General features: G+C 50.9%; 1 protein-coding gene across 3 annotated transcripts in view; it reads left to right on the plus strand.

Moving 5' to 3' along the window:
• Nucleotides 1–9,047, plus strand: part of LOC111836356 (protein Shroom4-like) — a 30,784-nt gene extending 21,737 nt beyond the window's left edge. For 2 of the 3 annotated variants that reach the window (XM_023797502.2, XM_072717601.1), the window contains 7 exons: nt 232–2,254; nt 3,553–3,614; nt 3,809–4,438; nt 4,688–5,293; nt 5,455–5,587; nt 6,096–6,368; nt 7,037–9,047. In XM_023797502.2, the coding sequence (XP_023653270.2) occupies nt 232–2,254; nt 3,553–3,614; nt 3,809–4,438; nt 4,688–5,293; nt 5,455–5,587; nt 6,096–6,368; nt 7,037–7,330 (4,021 nt within the window). In that variant the 3' untranslated portion in view covers nt 7,331–9,047. The remainder of the gene's footprint in view (nt 1–231; nt 2,255–3,552; nt 3,615–3,808; nt 4,439–4,687; nt 5,294–5,454; nt 5,588–6,095; nt 6,369–7,036) is intronic. The other variant, XM_023797503.2, reaches the window with a different exon arrangement.
• Nucleotides 9,048–12,181: the final 3,134 nt, after the last annotated feature.

Below are 12,181 nucleotides of genomic sequence, written 5' to 3' on the forward strand. Positions count from 1 at the left end.
AGCCTTTCCTCATTCAAACGTTAAAAATGACGTGTATAATAAATGATTTGCATGATAAACTCGTTTATTAAAATGACGCGTACAGTGAAGTTTTTACTCCTTTAGATTACTATGACCATCGCTGCATGCACATCCTGTGGTACTGGGGAGGATGAGATAAATGGGACAAGCTGTGTTGTTTTGATATTGACGTGAGGGTATGCTGACCACATGACCCTGATGCTGTTACAGTGACCCGTCGATGCAGTGGAATCAGCTGTCGGGACACTGCAGCACTGATCACAGTGGCTCTCTGGGCAGTATGGAGAGTCTGGACCTACCCAGTCAAGGCTATTATGAGAACCAGCTCTCTCCAGTGGACCCAGCCATCTTCAACAACAAGCGGGACTCCGCCTACAGCTCTTTCTCAGCCAGCTCCAACACCTCGGACTGCACAGTGTCACTGCGGCACGGCGAGGCCGGCTCCACTGACAACCTGCTCCAGGGGCTGGGCCGCAATGGCGAGAGTCGCCCTCTGCTGGTGGGCAGCGTGCTGAACGAGCAGCCTGGCTGCCTTTCCCAAACGCAGGAAACCAAGCCAGCGTCCGTCGGCTGCGAGGAGGAACAGGGTGGCACAGGAGCAGCGCGGGGGTGCCCACAGCCCCCCATGCGCAGGGACAGCTTCCGGGCTACCAGGGGGCATGTGGAAGCCCTAGACAAGCCCTCTGCCAATCATTCAAATTCACCTGAATGTCACACTGAAGATCCACCCGCTGACCGGGACCTGAGTCCAAGGAGTTACCAGTGTGACTCGGTTGGCAATGACGGGTGCGAGGGCGTTGGCCTGGAGCAGTACTATACCCTCAGCTACAGGGACAGCAGCCCAGCTACATGTCTGTCCGCCCCTGAGGCAGGCTCGCTGACCCCCAGTCCCACGCCACCAGATGGTCAAAGCAGGGGGGGTTTTCAGTCCTCCCTGAGGCAGCATCTGACTGGAGGGCACAGGCACAGCGCCCCCGAAAAGCTCCTGTCTGATCAGTTGCAGCAGCTGGAACTCTCCAGAAGGCTGTCCCGTCGCACTCCCTCACCCGGCCGCCAATGTCCTGGGTCTCCTGCAAAGGAGCAGCCAGATGTTCTCGAAAGCGGCCTCCAGGCCTCAAGGAGGTTGGATGGAAGCAGGAGCTCCACACCTGCATTGGGGCAGGAACCGGAACCTTCCGGAGAGCATGTCCCGTGCACATGGGGCCGCTCCCTCAGCGTGCCTGCAGGGACAACTGACGAAAGAGAGGGAAAACCCGAGGAAGCCTCCTCGCCGGTGGAAGTGCAGGCCGAGGAGTATAAAGGCGCCGAACCGCAGCCCAAGCCTGGCTCGTCCCGACAACGCCGTTTGGCAAGGTCGCGGCGTCGCAACGAACGCTTCGCCACCAATCTGCGCAACGAGATCCAGCGCAAGAAGGCCCAGCTGCAGAAGAGTCGGGGGCCCGGTACACCTCTTTATGGGGACGAGACTGTGGAGGAGGAGGAGAGTGGGGTCGAGTTACAGGAGTCAGAGGCTGCCTGCCCACTGTCTGCCCCCAGTGTGCCAGCCCTACATGATAGACTGTCTGCCCCTCAACCATGCCCCCCATCTCCATCCACCAAGACCAGGTGTCCTCCGCCAGTGGCCCAGCGACCTCAAATGATCAGGCATGCTTGTGCCCAAGTGGCGGATGAGCCTGGCTCGGCAGGGAAGGTGCGGCGTTGGCGCTGGACGCCGGAGCATAAACTGCAGCCCGAGGCAGCGCCTGAGCAGCAGAGTGACACGGGGGCACGGCCGAGCAGGGGCAGGACCACCTCCTCGCGCTCCTCCAGAACTGACGAGTGTGACATCCTCCCGTTCGCTGACAGGATGAGGTTCTTCGAGCAAACAAGCCGGAGCGTCTCGATGTCCAGCCTACCGGGCTCCCAGGCACAGAATCAGCGACACCACAGCTTGACCCGAATGACCCCGCCGTGGAACACCTTGGTGACCAATCAGAGGCGGTATTCCTACCAGGGCTGTGCCCAGCGCCCTGCTGAGGGTCATGGGCAGCGTGTGAGTGAGCGAGAGGAAGTCCGCCCCCCACCGGGAACCAAGAAAGACACTAGGCCCCAAAACCATGCCCAGAATTATCCTCAACCACCCACAGAGCACCCAGAGTCCAGACACCCCCGGTCTGCCTTCCGCCCGGTGACCGCCCTGGGGTGTCAGGGCCGCCAGCCTTTGCACCCTGGGTACAGATCCATGCCAACAGAGGTGAGCAAGTAGACAGATCACATGACCATTCACACATAATGCTCCCTTTTCCGGTTCCTAAGTTCAGCCAGCTGGGTATTAATTTGCATAACGTAACCCTGCAGTGCACGGCAAAACGTCATGTTGGGCCCCTTAGGTAAAATTTTGGACCACCAAAGGTAGATTTTGGGGCCCCCTGAATCTGCCAAGGTATCCATGCCCCTTTGATGCCCCAGGTACACAGTCAAGGCCCTTGCTACCCGTCCCACCTCATGGCTGGTCATTTTATCGCCTGTCTTAAAGTCCAGCTGGTGTTTGATTCCAAATATGAACGTGTAATTTGCAGAGCAACGTATGACCCACCTTAAGGCTGGGTCGAGAACACATGCCCTGTCGTCAGACACAGAGGAGTTCTCCAGGTGGGGATATGGGGGCCAATTCTGCCCACATTACATAGAGCAGTGTTTCCCAACCCGGTCCTCAGTCACCCGGTCCCCCCATGTGGACTGTCTGGCAGGGAGCTCGGATCGAGCAAAAGCGTGGACTGTCTAGGAGTCTCCGAGGACCGGTTTGGGAAACATTGACATACAGAATTATATATACTGGTCTGCACAGTAGCCTGACCCCCCAAGCCCCCACTGGGAGTGCTTAAAACAGAGCCCTCATCTGACTGCACACACTTTCTATTAAGGTAATTGACTCAGGTTACTGTAACATGGTGATTATGACGCTGTTGATTTCTTGTTGCATTTAATCAAAATGCACTACAAAAGATGGGAACAGAGTTCTGCGGAAAATCTAAAATAAATCTGGAGTTCACAATGACCACCATTGCTGTTTCAGGTGCAAATTCTTTTAGGTCTACATTCATTTGTGGTATTTTTACAGTCGTTTGGGGTTAAGCCATATACCCCCCCCCCCCCCCCCCCCCCGGGTGAGGGAGCACGAATGGCATGGTGAAAATCCTGACCTGTATTTTATAACCGCCCCATAATCCCACTCTCATTTTGCATTACCAGATGTGCGAGTGTATTAAACTGGTTTGACTGGAAGCCCCGCAAGGCGAGAGGATTGCCAGTGTGGGGAATATAAAATAGATCACGAACCAGGACTTAGAAAGGATGCAGGATATGCGTAGCTGTAATTCTGCGACAATGCACATGTGTATTTGAGTCAGTGGGGAGCAGAAATGAGTTTGTGTTGACTGTTGCTCAGTCACAGAGCCACCCCAAGGTCAGATGGCACAGGACAGTGTCCTTCATCTCGGATCTGAGCCCCCACATGTCCGTGGGTAAAAAGCTGGTTAATCTCTTCTCCAGGCACATCCCTTGAAGAAGAAGGAACAAACCAACCTGAGCCGGAACTACAGTCTAACAGAAAGGTCAGGCGCATCGCCTAGCAACGGCAATCATTTATTTCCTTTGATTGGGACTGACTGACCCTACTTCCTTAAAAAAGAAGTGCACTGCTTTAAATAAAAGTGTCTAATATTTAATGTGAAAAGTCCTTCCTTTATATAAACAGAATTCTTTATCCTGTCCCTCCTGCTGAGATCTGTCATCTTGTTTTTTGCAGAGACAACCCTCGCTACAAAAGAGACATCCAGCCAGCAGATGGCGCTGGACATCTGGGCTATGAGAGTCGCTGGGGTGACTCCAAAGTCACTGCAGGGGAGCAGTGCTTGCAGCGAGGCCGTGCCCTGTCGGAGAATGACGTAAGGCTGGGTGTGTGGCGGCCACGTGCACCCACGGGGGAGTTTGCGGGGCCCGTGCTGAGTGAGCTGGAGGAGAGCAGCCCAGGATGCAGGAAGAAGAGGCTTCCTCCTCCCAGGCCACCGCCGCCCAACTGGGCAGAGTTCCACCGCCGGCGGGCGTCCCAACAAAACCTCTTCACGACCCCGTCGCCTCCCCCACCTCGGGACGCCCCTGGCCCCCAGTGCTCAGGCCCCCCTCGCAGAGAGAGCCCCCTACAGTCTGACCTTGATGTGACCCGGCAGCGCTCCCACAGCCTGCCCCTGGGAGTGGAGACTGGGCAGTGCCAACGATGTTCCCAGGAACGCTTGGCCCCCGTGTGCGGCCCCACCTTCCCACATGGGGCTTTTCGGCCAGTGGCTCCGCCGCCGAAGGAACCCGAACTGCCAATCCAACACCCAGACCCACCCAGGCTGACCAACAGGCTCCGCCCATTGGCAGAGCCCTGTCAAAGGTAAATAAGCTCCTCTCTTCTGCAGTCTGTCTGGGCAGCTGCCCTTGCCTTGATTCAGTATTCAGAATGTGGCAGCAGTAGGATCAGAGCCTTAATCCAGCTCTATAGACCACCTGGTTACACTACCTTGACTTGTTTGCTTTTTCACCATTACTTCAGGAAATGACACTCATTGCCATGATTCAGCATGGTAGACCGTCGCATATATAAATGGCTGATAGTTAACCTGGTGCTACTGCCCCATTGCAGGTCATGTGACTCAGGGACTGCAGGCCTTGCTGGTGGAGACCGGCCTACCCTCCTGAAACCTGTCTCCATGGCGCAGCGTTGCACAGCGGAGTGGGACAGGAGGCCCCCGCAGGGTGGTCATTGTGGGCCTTGGGACCCCGTGACAGGTAACACCCCCCACCATATGGCATCACCATACGAGGCCAGAACCTCCACAAATGCCACGACGTGGCACCAGGGGAAGCCGTGCAGCCTGCTGTCCACCAAGGAGACCGAACTCAGCCCTGCATGCCCAGAGGATAGCCAGCCGTTCGAGACGGACATCGACGAGTTCCAGGACAGCTGCGGCGAAGACGAGGCTACGTTAGAGACGGAGGTGCAGGGTTTCGCTCAGCCGGCCATGGTCCTGGAGACGGACATAGACGTGCTGTCAGAGACAGAGCCCCGCCCACCCCCCTCTATTCCCAGACACCCATGCTGTCCGACAGAAGCCCTGTCGGCCGCCGACAGCGAGTTCGGGAATCGTGCTGACCTCCTGGCAGAGCTGCTGCCCCCTGCTGGACAGGAAGAGCAGAGGGCAGAGATGTGGAGAGGTTGCCACCGCGTTAGCTTGGACAGCCTGGAAAGGTGGGTAGCTGTTTCCACAGCTCCGTGGGGCTTGAACACCATAGTGACGTAAAAACTCCTTCTCCCGGTTGCTGGAGATGGGACAAAGTCATGCCATTAAAATAAGACACGGAAGCCTTTGCCGCTCCGGAGCCTCACTTGTCCTCCTCTGCCCAGCACAGGCGGTCCAGACAGGGGCCACCTGGACCTCAGGTTTCGGGCCCCGGGCATACCCACTGCTGCTCCACAGCCTGCAGTGCTAAGGAGCTGTCAGGGGGAGGCGACGAGGAGGACGACCAGGAGCTCTCCTATAAGGTAACACAACTCCCTGCTCCCAGGGAAAAACATGGGACCAAAATCGTGCACCTAACTGTAGGCTTCGGAGTGTTAAAAATTATTTTGAGTAGTACAGATTAATGGTGGCTTACTGCCTGTCTTGCTTGTTTGAATATATATTCCCTTGAGATCCAGGGGGGAAAAGCATTTTTTTATTAATATTATTTTTACATAAATTAAGTGTTGGGATGGTAAAAACCACACCCCCACACATTTCTGATGTCATCTTAAAGCCTTAACTGTCATTCTGGAACAAGAGGACTTAATCAAGTGGCACGTATAGTATGAGATCTATGAGCAAAGACATAAAGTTTATGACAGAGGACAGAAATGAACGGGTGTGTCTAAGGAGCATATCTGTTATGTCATATCCTGTGGACGCTCTGTAAGTGTGATAGTAATATTACTACAAGGTGTTGGTTGATGTGAGGGGCAGGTTATGTTAGTGACTGGGCGCTCAGGGTTGTGCCCTCACCCTCCATCACAGAAGCAGCTGATGGAGAGCTTGAGGAGGAAGCTGGGGGTACTGAGGGAGGCGCAGCGGGGCCTGCAGGAGGAGGTGCGTGCCAACGCGCGGCTCGGCGAGGGGGTGGAGGCGCTGGTGCTCGCTGTGTGCAGGCCGGGTGAAGTGGACAAGTTCCGCATGCTGGTTGGGGACCTGGACAAGGTGGTGAGCTTGCTGCTGTCGCTGTCGGGTCGGCTGCTGCGCGTGGAGAGCACACTGGAGGCCCTCGGGCCGGACGCAGGCCACCACGAGAAGGTGGGTAGGGGCTGTGGGCTAGGGGTCACTGAGGGTGCTGGGGGAAAGGGGAGCCTAGGAAAGGCCTTTGCATTTATTAGATGCAAGCAGCACGTTAGTAACTATCAAGACTGTGGATTTTCATAAACTGAGATGTGTGTCTGGCCCTGGGGGATTGAAGTTCCTGACCTGTATAGATTGCGAACTGGGACATTGTGCCCATGAGCTGGAGGTGGTTGTAGTGAAGCCAAATGAAGTTTCATGCATCATTTGTTGCATTTTTTTGTCCCCACTTAGATGGCGCTATTGGTTTGCTCTTGGGGCATGTTTTGAGCCCTTTTTTGAACAGAGCGCGTCATCTAGCGGGATCAGAAAATACAGCAAGTGGTTCATGAAGCTTTGTTTGGCCATCACTAGGTTATTGGTTTGAATCCTATTTCATCACTGAGTCCTTGAGCAAGACCTTTAACCCCAGTTGCTCCAGGAACTGGCTAACTCTACTCATCACTGTGCACAAAAGCGTCTGCTAAATCAATATAATTTAATACTTGGATTTCCTGATTGATTTTATTTTACAAGGCTGGGGTCATTTATGACCACAGTTCCTATAGTTATTCTTATTTAGCTGTATTCTACCTGGCACATCATGTTACAACTCCCACCAGTAACCATTTACATCTGCTCTGCAGCTCCCCCTGCAGGAGAAGAAGCAGCAGCTGCTGAGTCAGCTGGGCGAGGCGCGCGAGCTGAAGGAGCACGTGGACCGGCGGGAGCAGGCGGTGTGCCTGGTGCTGAGCCGCTGCCTCACGGCCGAGCAGCTCCGCGACTACAGCCACTTCGTCAAGATGAAGGCTGCCCTGCTGGTGGAGCAGCGGCAGTTGGAGGACAAGATCCGATTGGGCGAGGAGCAGCTGCGCGGGCTGAAGGAGAGCCTGGGGCTGGGCCTCGGGCTGCCCCTGGACCTGGGCTCTGGCTACTACTGACTGCCTGGCTACAGTGACCATTTTCCCCTGGGCCTGGGATCAAGGTGTCTGCTAACTACAGGGCTACTTACGAAGGTGCTACTAACAGCTTGGGCTCCAGTCATCACTGACCGCCGTCAGTGGACCCAGACAGGAGCCCCAGCAAGCAGCCAGTCATGGCTTTCAGCTGCTAGTGTTTGCAAACACTCAGGCACTGTCGTCCGCAGTTCTCCAACCAGGACCGCTACTGAGTCCCGTCCCTGTCCCAGTGCCATCTGACGTGACAGACGCACACCTTTCTGGACCTGGCCCGGCTCCCATCACAGCCAGAACCCCCATGGACACACGCTATCTCACAGTGCCACACTTATGCTCCCGTTTCCTGCGCTATTTCTGGAGTGAGATTTTTCCCAGCGGGCTGTGTGGGTAGACGGCGGAAAGCCGTAACTAGAATGTTCCAGACGGTGACCAGAAATGCAGAAAATTTCTCAGAATGCAATTAATAGGAAACACTAATTTAGTGGTTCAGCAGGTGGCGCTGTGGCCTCACACCTTCAGGGTTGTGGTTTTGCTTCCTGTCCCCGCATCGGGTTTACTGGAGTTTGTAAATTGCTCATATTGTGTATGTTCTGTACCAACTGGCATTCTGTCCATGGTGTCCCCCGGCCTATTCCCTGTGCTTCCTGGGATAGGCTCCAGTCCCACCACAGTCTTGTCCCGGAGAAGCGGAGATGGAAAATGGAACGGATTGGGTCATTTAATTCTAAAATCTCAACTGAGTACCAAAGGGCTTTTATTAAGCATTCACGGTTGCAGTTCTGGATCTCCCCAAAACTTGGAGCACAGTCTGAGCTGTGTGGGTATCCGGTGCCTGGACAAATCCTGCAGATAGAGGTCTGTTGTTCTGGATCAGCAGTCGGCCCAGAATGAACCTCCTCTCCCACGTGTCGGAAGCACGTCTTCATATGTATGAGGCTCCCGATCTCACTATTTATTTATTTATTCGTTTGTTCTCTAAAGCCCCCACCATGTTTCTCACAGACCCACTGGCATACTGACTCACCCCGTCCACAGACCGGCCTCCCAAAGCTGTGGTGAGTCCTAGGAGACCAGTTCCCATGCCTGACTTTCTGCAGGATACCAAAGTTGAATTATTTGTGTATTTTTGGTTCCAGAAAATACTGTATGTAGCTTTTAGGGCTATGAGGACTTTATTGTAATTTCGTCTAAAGCTCATGGGCACTGCAGCGTTTTGTATATTTGTACAGTCGTTTTTTTTTGCAGAGCAGACTAGAGTTTGTCGGTCGACACGGATATTTACTGACTATCGTTTAGAATTCAAGTTGCTGTTTTTGGATGAGGATGAGCTAATCCTGGTAGGGACTCTGTTTCTCACCGTTAACCTGCGGGGCACAAACTGGATGCAATCCAATAGAGAGAAATTACAATGCTGCTTATTACTGTTGCCTTATAAATGTTTGCTCCAAAAAATTCTCTGTGTATTAATTTTATTGTGATATCAGTTCAGTTCAGAAGTGCTGAGAGTCATTTTGTGCCTAAGCAGAATGTAAGTATATAACCATTATGCACATTATGTGGACTCTGTACCCGCTGTACCCACTGTACCCGCTGTACCCGCTTGCACCCGAACTAGTTATGAATGGCTGTATACCAACAGAAAGACCATTCACTGTTTTTTTATGACTATATGTATCATAAATAATATTTAATCAAAACATTTTGAATGTTTGCATTACTTTACTGGATTAACACATCACCCTGGACCAGAATTATTATTTTTTTAATTAATAAATAAAATAAAACTGTAGTATAGTTTTTACACTTCAGTTTTAGAGGTGTATTTAGATGTATTTAGAGGTGTCTAATTTTAAATGATGGAGTTTAGAACAGACCACCCCCACATGAAGCGAACATTTCTGTTTCTGGGAACAGACAGTAGGGATCAGGGGCGGACTAGCTTCTCATTTGGTTCTAGGCTAACATGGATAGCCCCCCCCCCCCCCAAATCAGCGAATGGAACATCAATAATATTCTAATCAAAACGCTGGGTGCCAATGGTAAGTTTTCAAACTTTCCTTGAAATGTAAGTTTAAAACTTACTGATCAGGATGGGGGCGGGAGTGCTGTAGGTAAAATTCACCGCCGGGGGGAGGTATCACGCCGGTGGATCGAGGAAGCAAATTTAAGATATCAAACTCTTCCTTCTTATGGTGTGAAGACTTTACCCTACACCTTACTCCACCCTTGAGGCCATCTAGTTAATCGTTTGTTCAATTTGTCTACCTCCCTAGTGAGGCAGTATCTAAAGACACTGGGTATGCAGTGTTAGTCTTGTCAATAACTTATGTCCATAAATGTAACTTCTGGAAGTTCTGTCTTCATGAGGTTCCTGGCGGCTGCCTACCCTTTAGTTTATGGTAAGTCTGCCCCTGGTCGGCATGTGTCCCTACCAATATTGTGGGAGTACCATGTTTGTATCTCAAATTTTACTGTGTTTGACTCTCCCTGCCGGTCCCTGGAGGATGGGCTGCCCCTTTGAGTCTGGTCCCTCCCAAGGTTTCTTCCTTCTCGGGAGTTTTTCCTTGCCACTGGGGGCTTTGGGTGGGGATGCTGTAAAGCGCTTTGAGACGATGTAATGTTGTGATAATGCGCTATACAAAAATAAATTTGTTGTTGTTGTTGTTTGGGGGGGCGAGGGGGTTGTGGCTGATTTGGTCCCTATTAATGTTAAAACCAAACCTACATCCTTGTCTTTTACTTAAGGAAAACTGACCTTCGAGAATTAAAAGTCCTTTCATATTTGCCTTTAACAGATTAGAGGCAGGGTGGGTTGCTTTTCAGGTAGTAAGAAAGCCTGTGTTTACTCTTCCGAAAAATGCACAGGCAGCAAAACCAGCTGGCCAAACATGTAGAGTAGGGGCAAAACGGGGATAGATTTCAAATTAGCTAAAATAAAATTACTAAGTAGACCCTGGGAATTTCCGATGAGTCACAAATCCTAAAAAAAAGTTGGAGCACTTCCAATGGTAGGCCAGTGTAGACCACTTCGGCTCGGTTTGCAAACGGTCTGCTCGACAGTTTAAGGAGAGTGACCTGATAAAATAAAATTTGTGTGCAATTCACGCAACAACGAAGACGGCGTTTAAAACAAAGGCTGGGAGTATTATGCACACAGGCGGTATGCAAAAGACAACACAACATGTAGGAAATACATGCCACGATGTGTTTAATTCAGTGGACTGAATGCTGAGTGAGTCATCGTGGCTGAATACATTAGTCACCTATCTCTTAGGGATTTTAACAAAGCCTGTAGCGATGAAAAATGTAGTTGAAGTAGAGTGATGTCATTTGGATTAAATGGACAAAATCGAGTCATCCAATGGGGAATAATATGCGGAAGAGAAGTGTGACACAAAGTTATAATCCAGACCGTGCGGAGTTCCTGAGCACACCCAGTTCAGAGGGCTATTGTACCTTCGGAAAACGTCAGCCGGGGATATCACTGGGTGGGAACACTGGGAAGAGAAACATTACATCCGCATGGGAAGTGCGCCAGTTCCCGCTGGTCGTGGGTTATCGCAAAAGTTTTAAATCGGAATTTACACATCCAACCAGGGGCGCCGTAAGGGGGAGGAAAGCTAGGACGATTCCAAGGGCCCTAAAAAAATAACTGGATTGGTTTGGACTGGGGGGCCTAATATGATATGCTTTCATGGGGCCCAAAATCTCTAGCAACGCCCCTGCATCCAACTATCCCTAAAGAGAAAACTCCGCGTTTAAGATACTCATCCGGCTGTAATGCTTTAAAATTGCTGTCAGTTGAGCGTTGTGGTTTCCCTCGATCTGACCTTTGATTTTTCCCGTCACCTTGAGTTCGCCCGCCTCTGGAAGGTCCCACAGTTCTACAGCCCATTGCCCAGCTGGTGGTCCTGGCTTTCGACCTCAGCCTTCACACTTAATTGCTTTACCGCCTCAGTCATGATGAGCCTAATCTGGTCTCAATGAAGGTTTGCATTTGCAGTGTTGGTTCGTGTTTTCATGGATAATTAAATATACCGAGAGCATTCAAAAATTTATACTTTGGATTCTTTTATCCGTGCTATTTTTACACCTGGAACTCAGCATCTGGATACGATTGCATTTTCCTACCGCTGTGCTGTTGCATTTCACATGTACAAAAACCAGGCTGGATGCTAATGCTTGTTTCAGACGCTGTTTCTCATCTACGTGGGAGAACTAAGAGCAGAAGTATAGTATTCTGGTAGTGCAGTACCAGCATACAACATGATATACGGTATATCACCTGCTGTTGGGCCCTTGAACTGTTCATACAGAATAAAAGATAAGTAAGATATAGGCCTACTTTATTGGACACAATATTTGTCAAATATTTAGATACAGGCACGGAGATATACTGCACATACACATGCCAAGGTCTAAAATGGAAGGGTGCATTTTACAATAAGGCTCCCTATTGCCACTTATAAATGGTAATAACTTATTACTACGAAGAAAACTGTGGTTTAACTTGTTTATAATTGTCTAGCAATGATTTTCAAAGTGTTACAACTTAATTAATAACCTGCTTATAAACCATTCATAACCATTCATCCCTTTATAAGAGTAGCCTTATTGTAAAGTGGCACCAATGGAAGATATATGTATTAAGTTTCGGCGATTACAGTTAAATCGCTTTTACTGTTCTACTTTTGACTCTTTGATAAACAAAGCATGCATTGCTTTGAAATGGTGGAGACTGTCCCATACAACACAGTACAAGGATGGTATGCTAGTTCATTCCAGGGCTCATACACACAACATGCAATTTATGCTTTTGCACTGCGGGGAGAA

This window comes from Paramormyrops kingsleyae, chromosome 10 (assembly GCF_048594095.1).
Source record: "Paramormyrops kingsleyae isolate MSU_618 chromosome 10, PKINGS_0.4, whole genome shotgun sequence".
In the NCBI taxonomy this organism is placed as follows: Eukaryota; Metazoa; Chordata; class Actinopteri; order Osteoglossiformes; family Mormyridae; genus Paramormyrops; species Paramormyrops kingsleyae.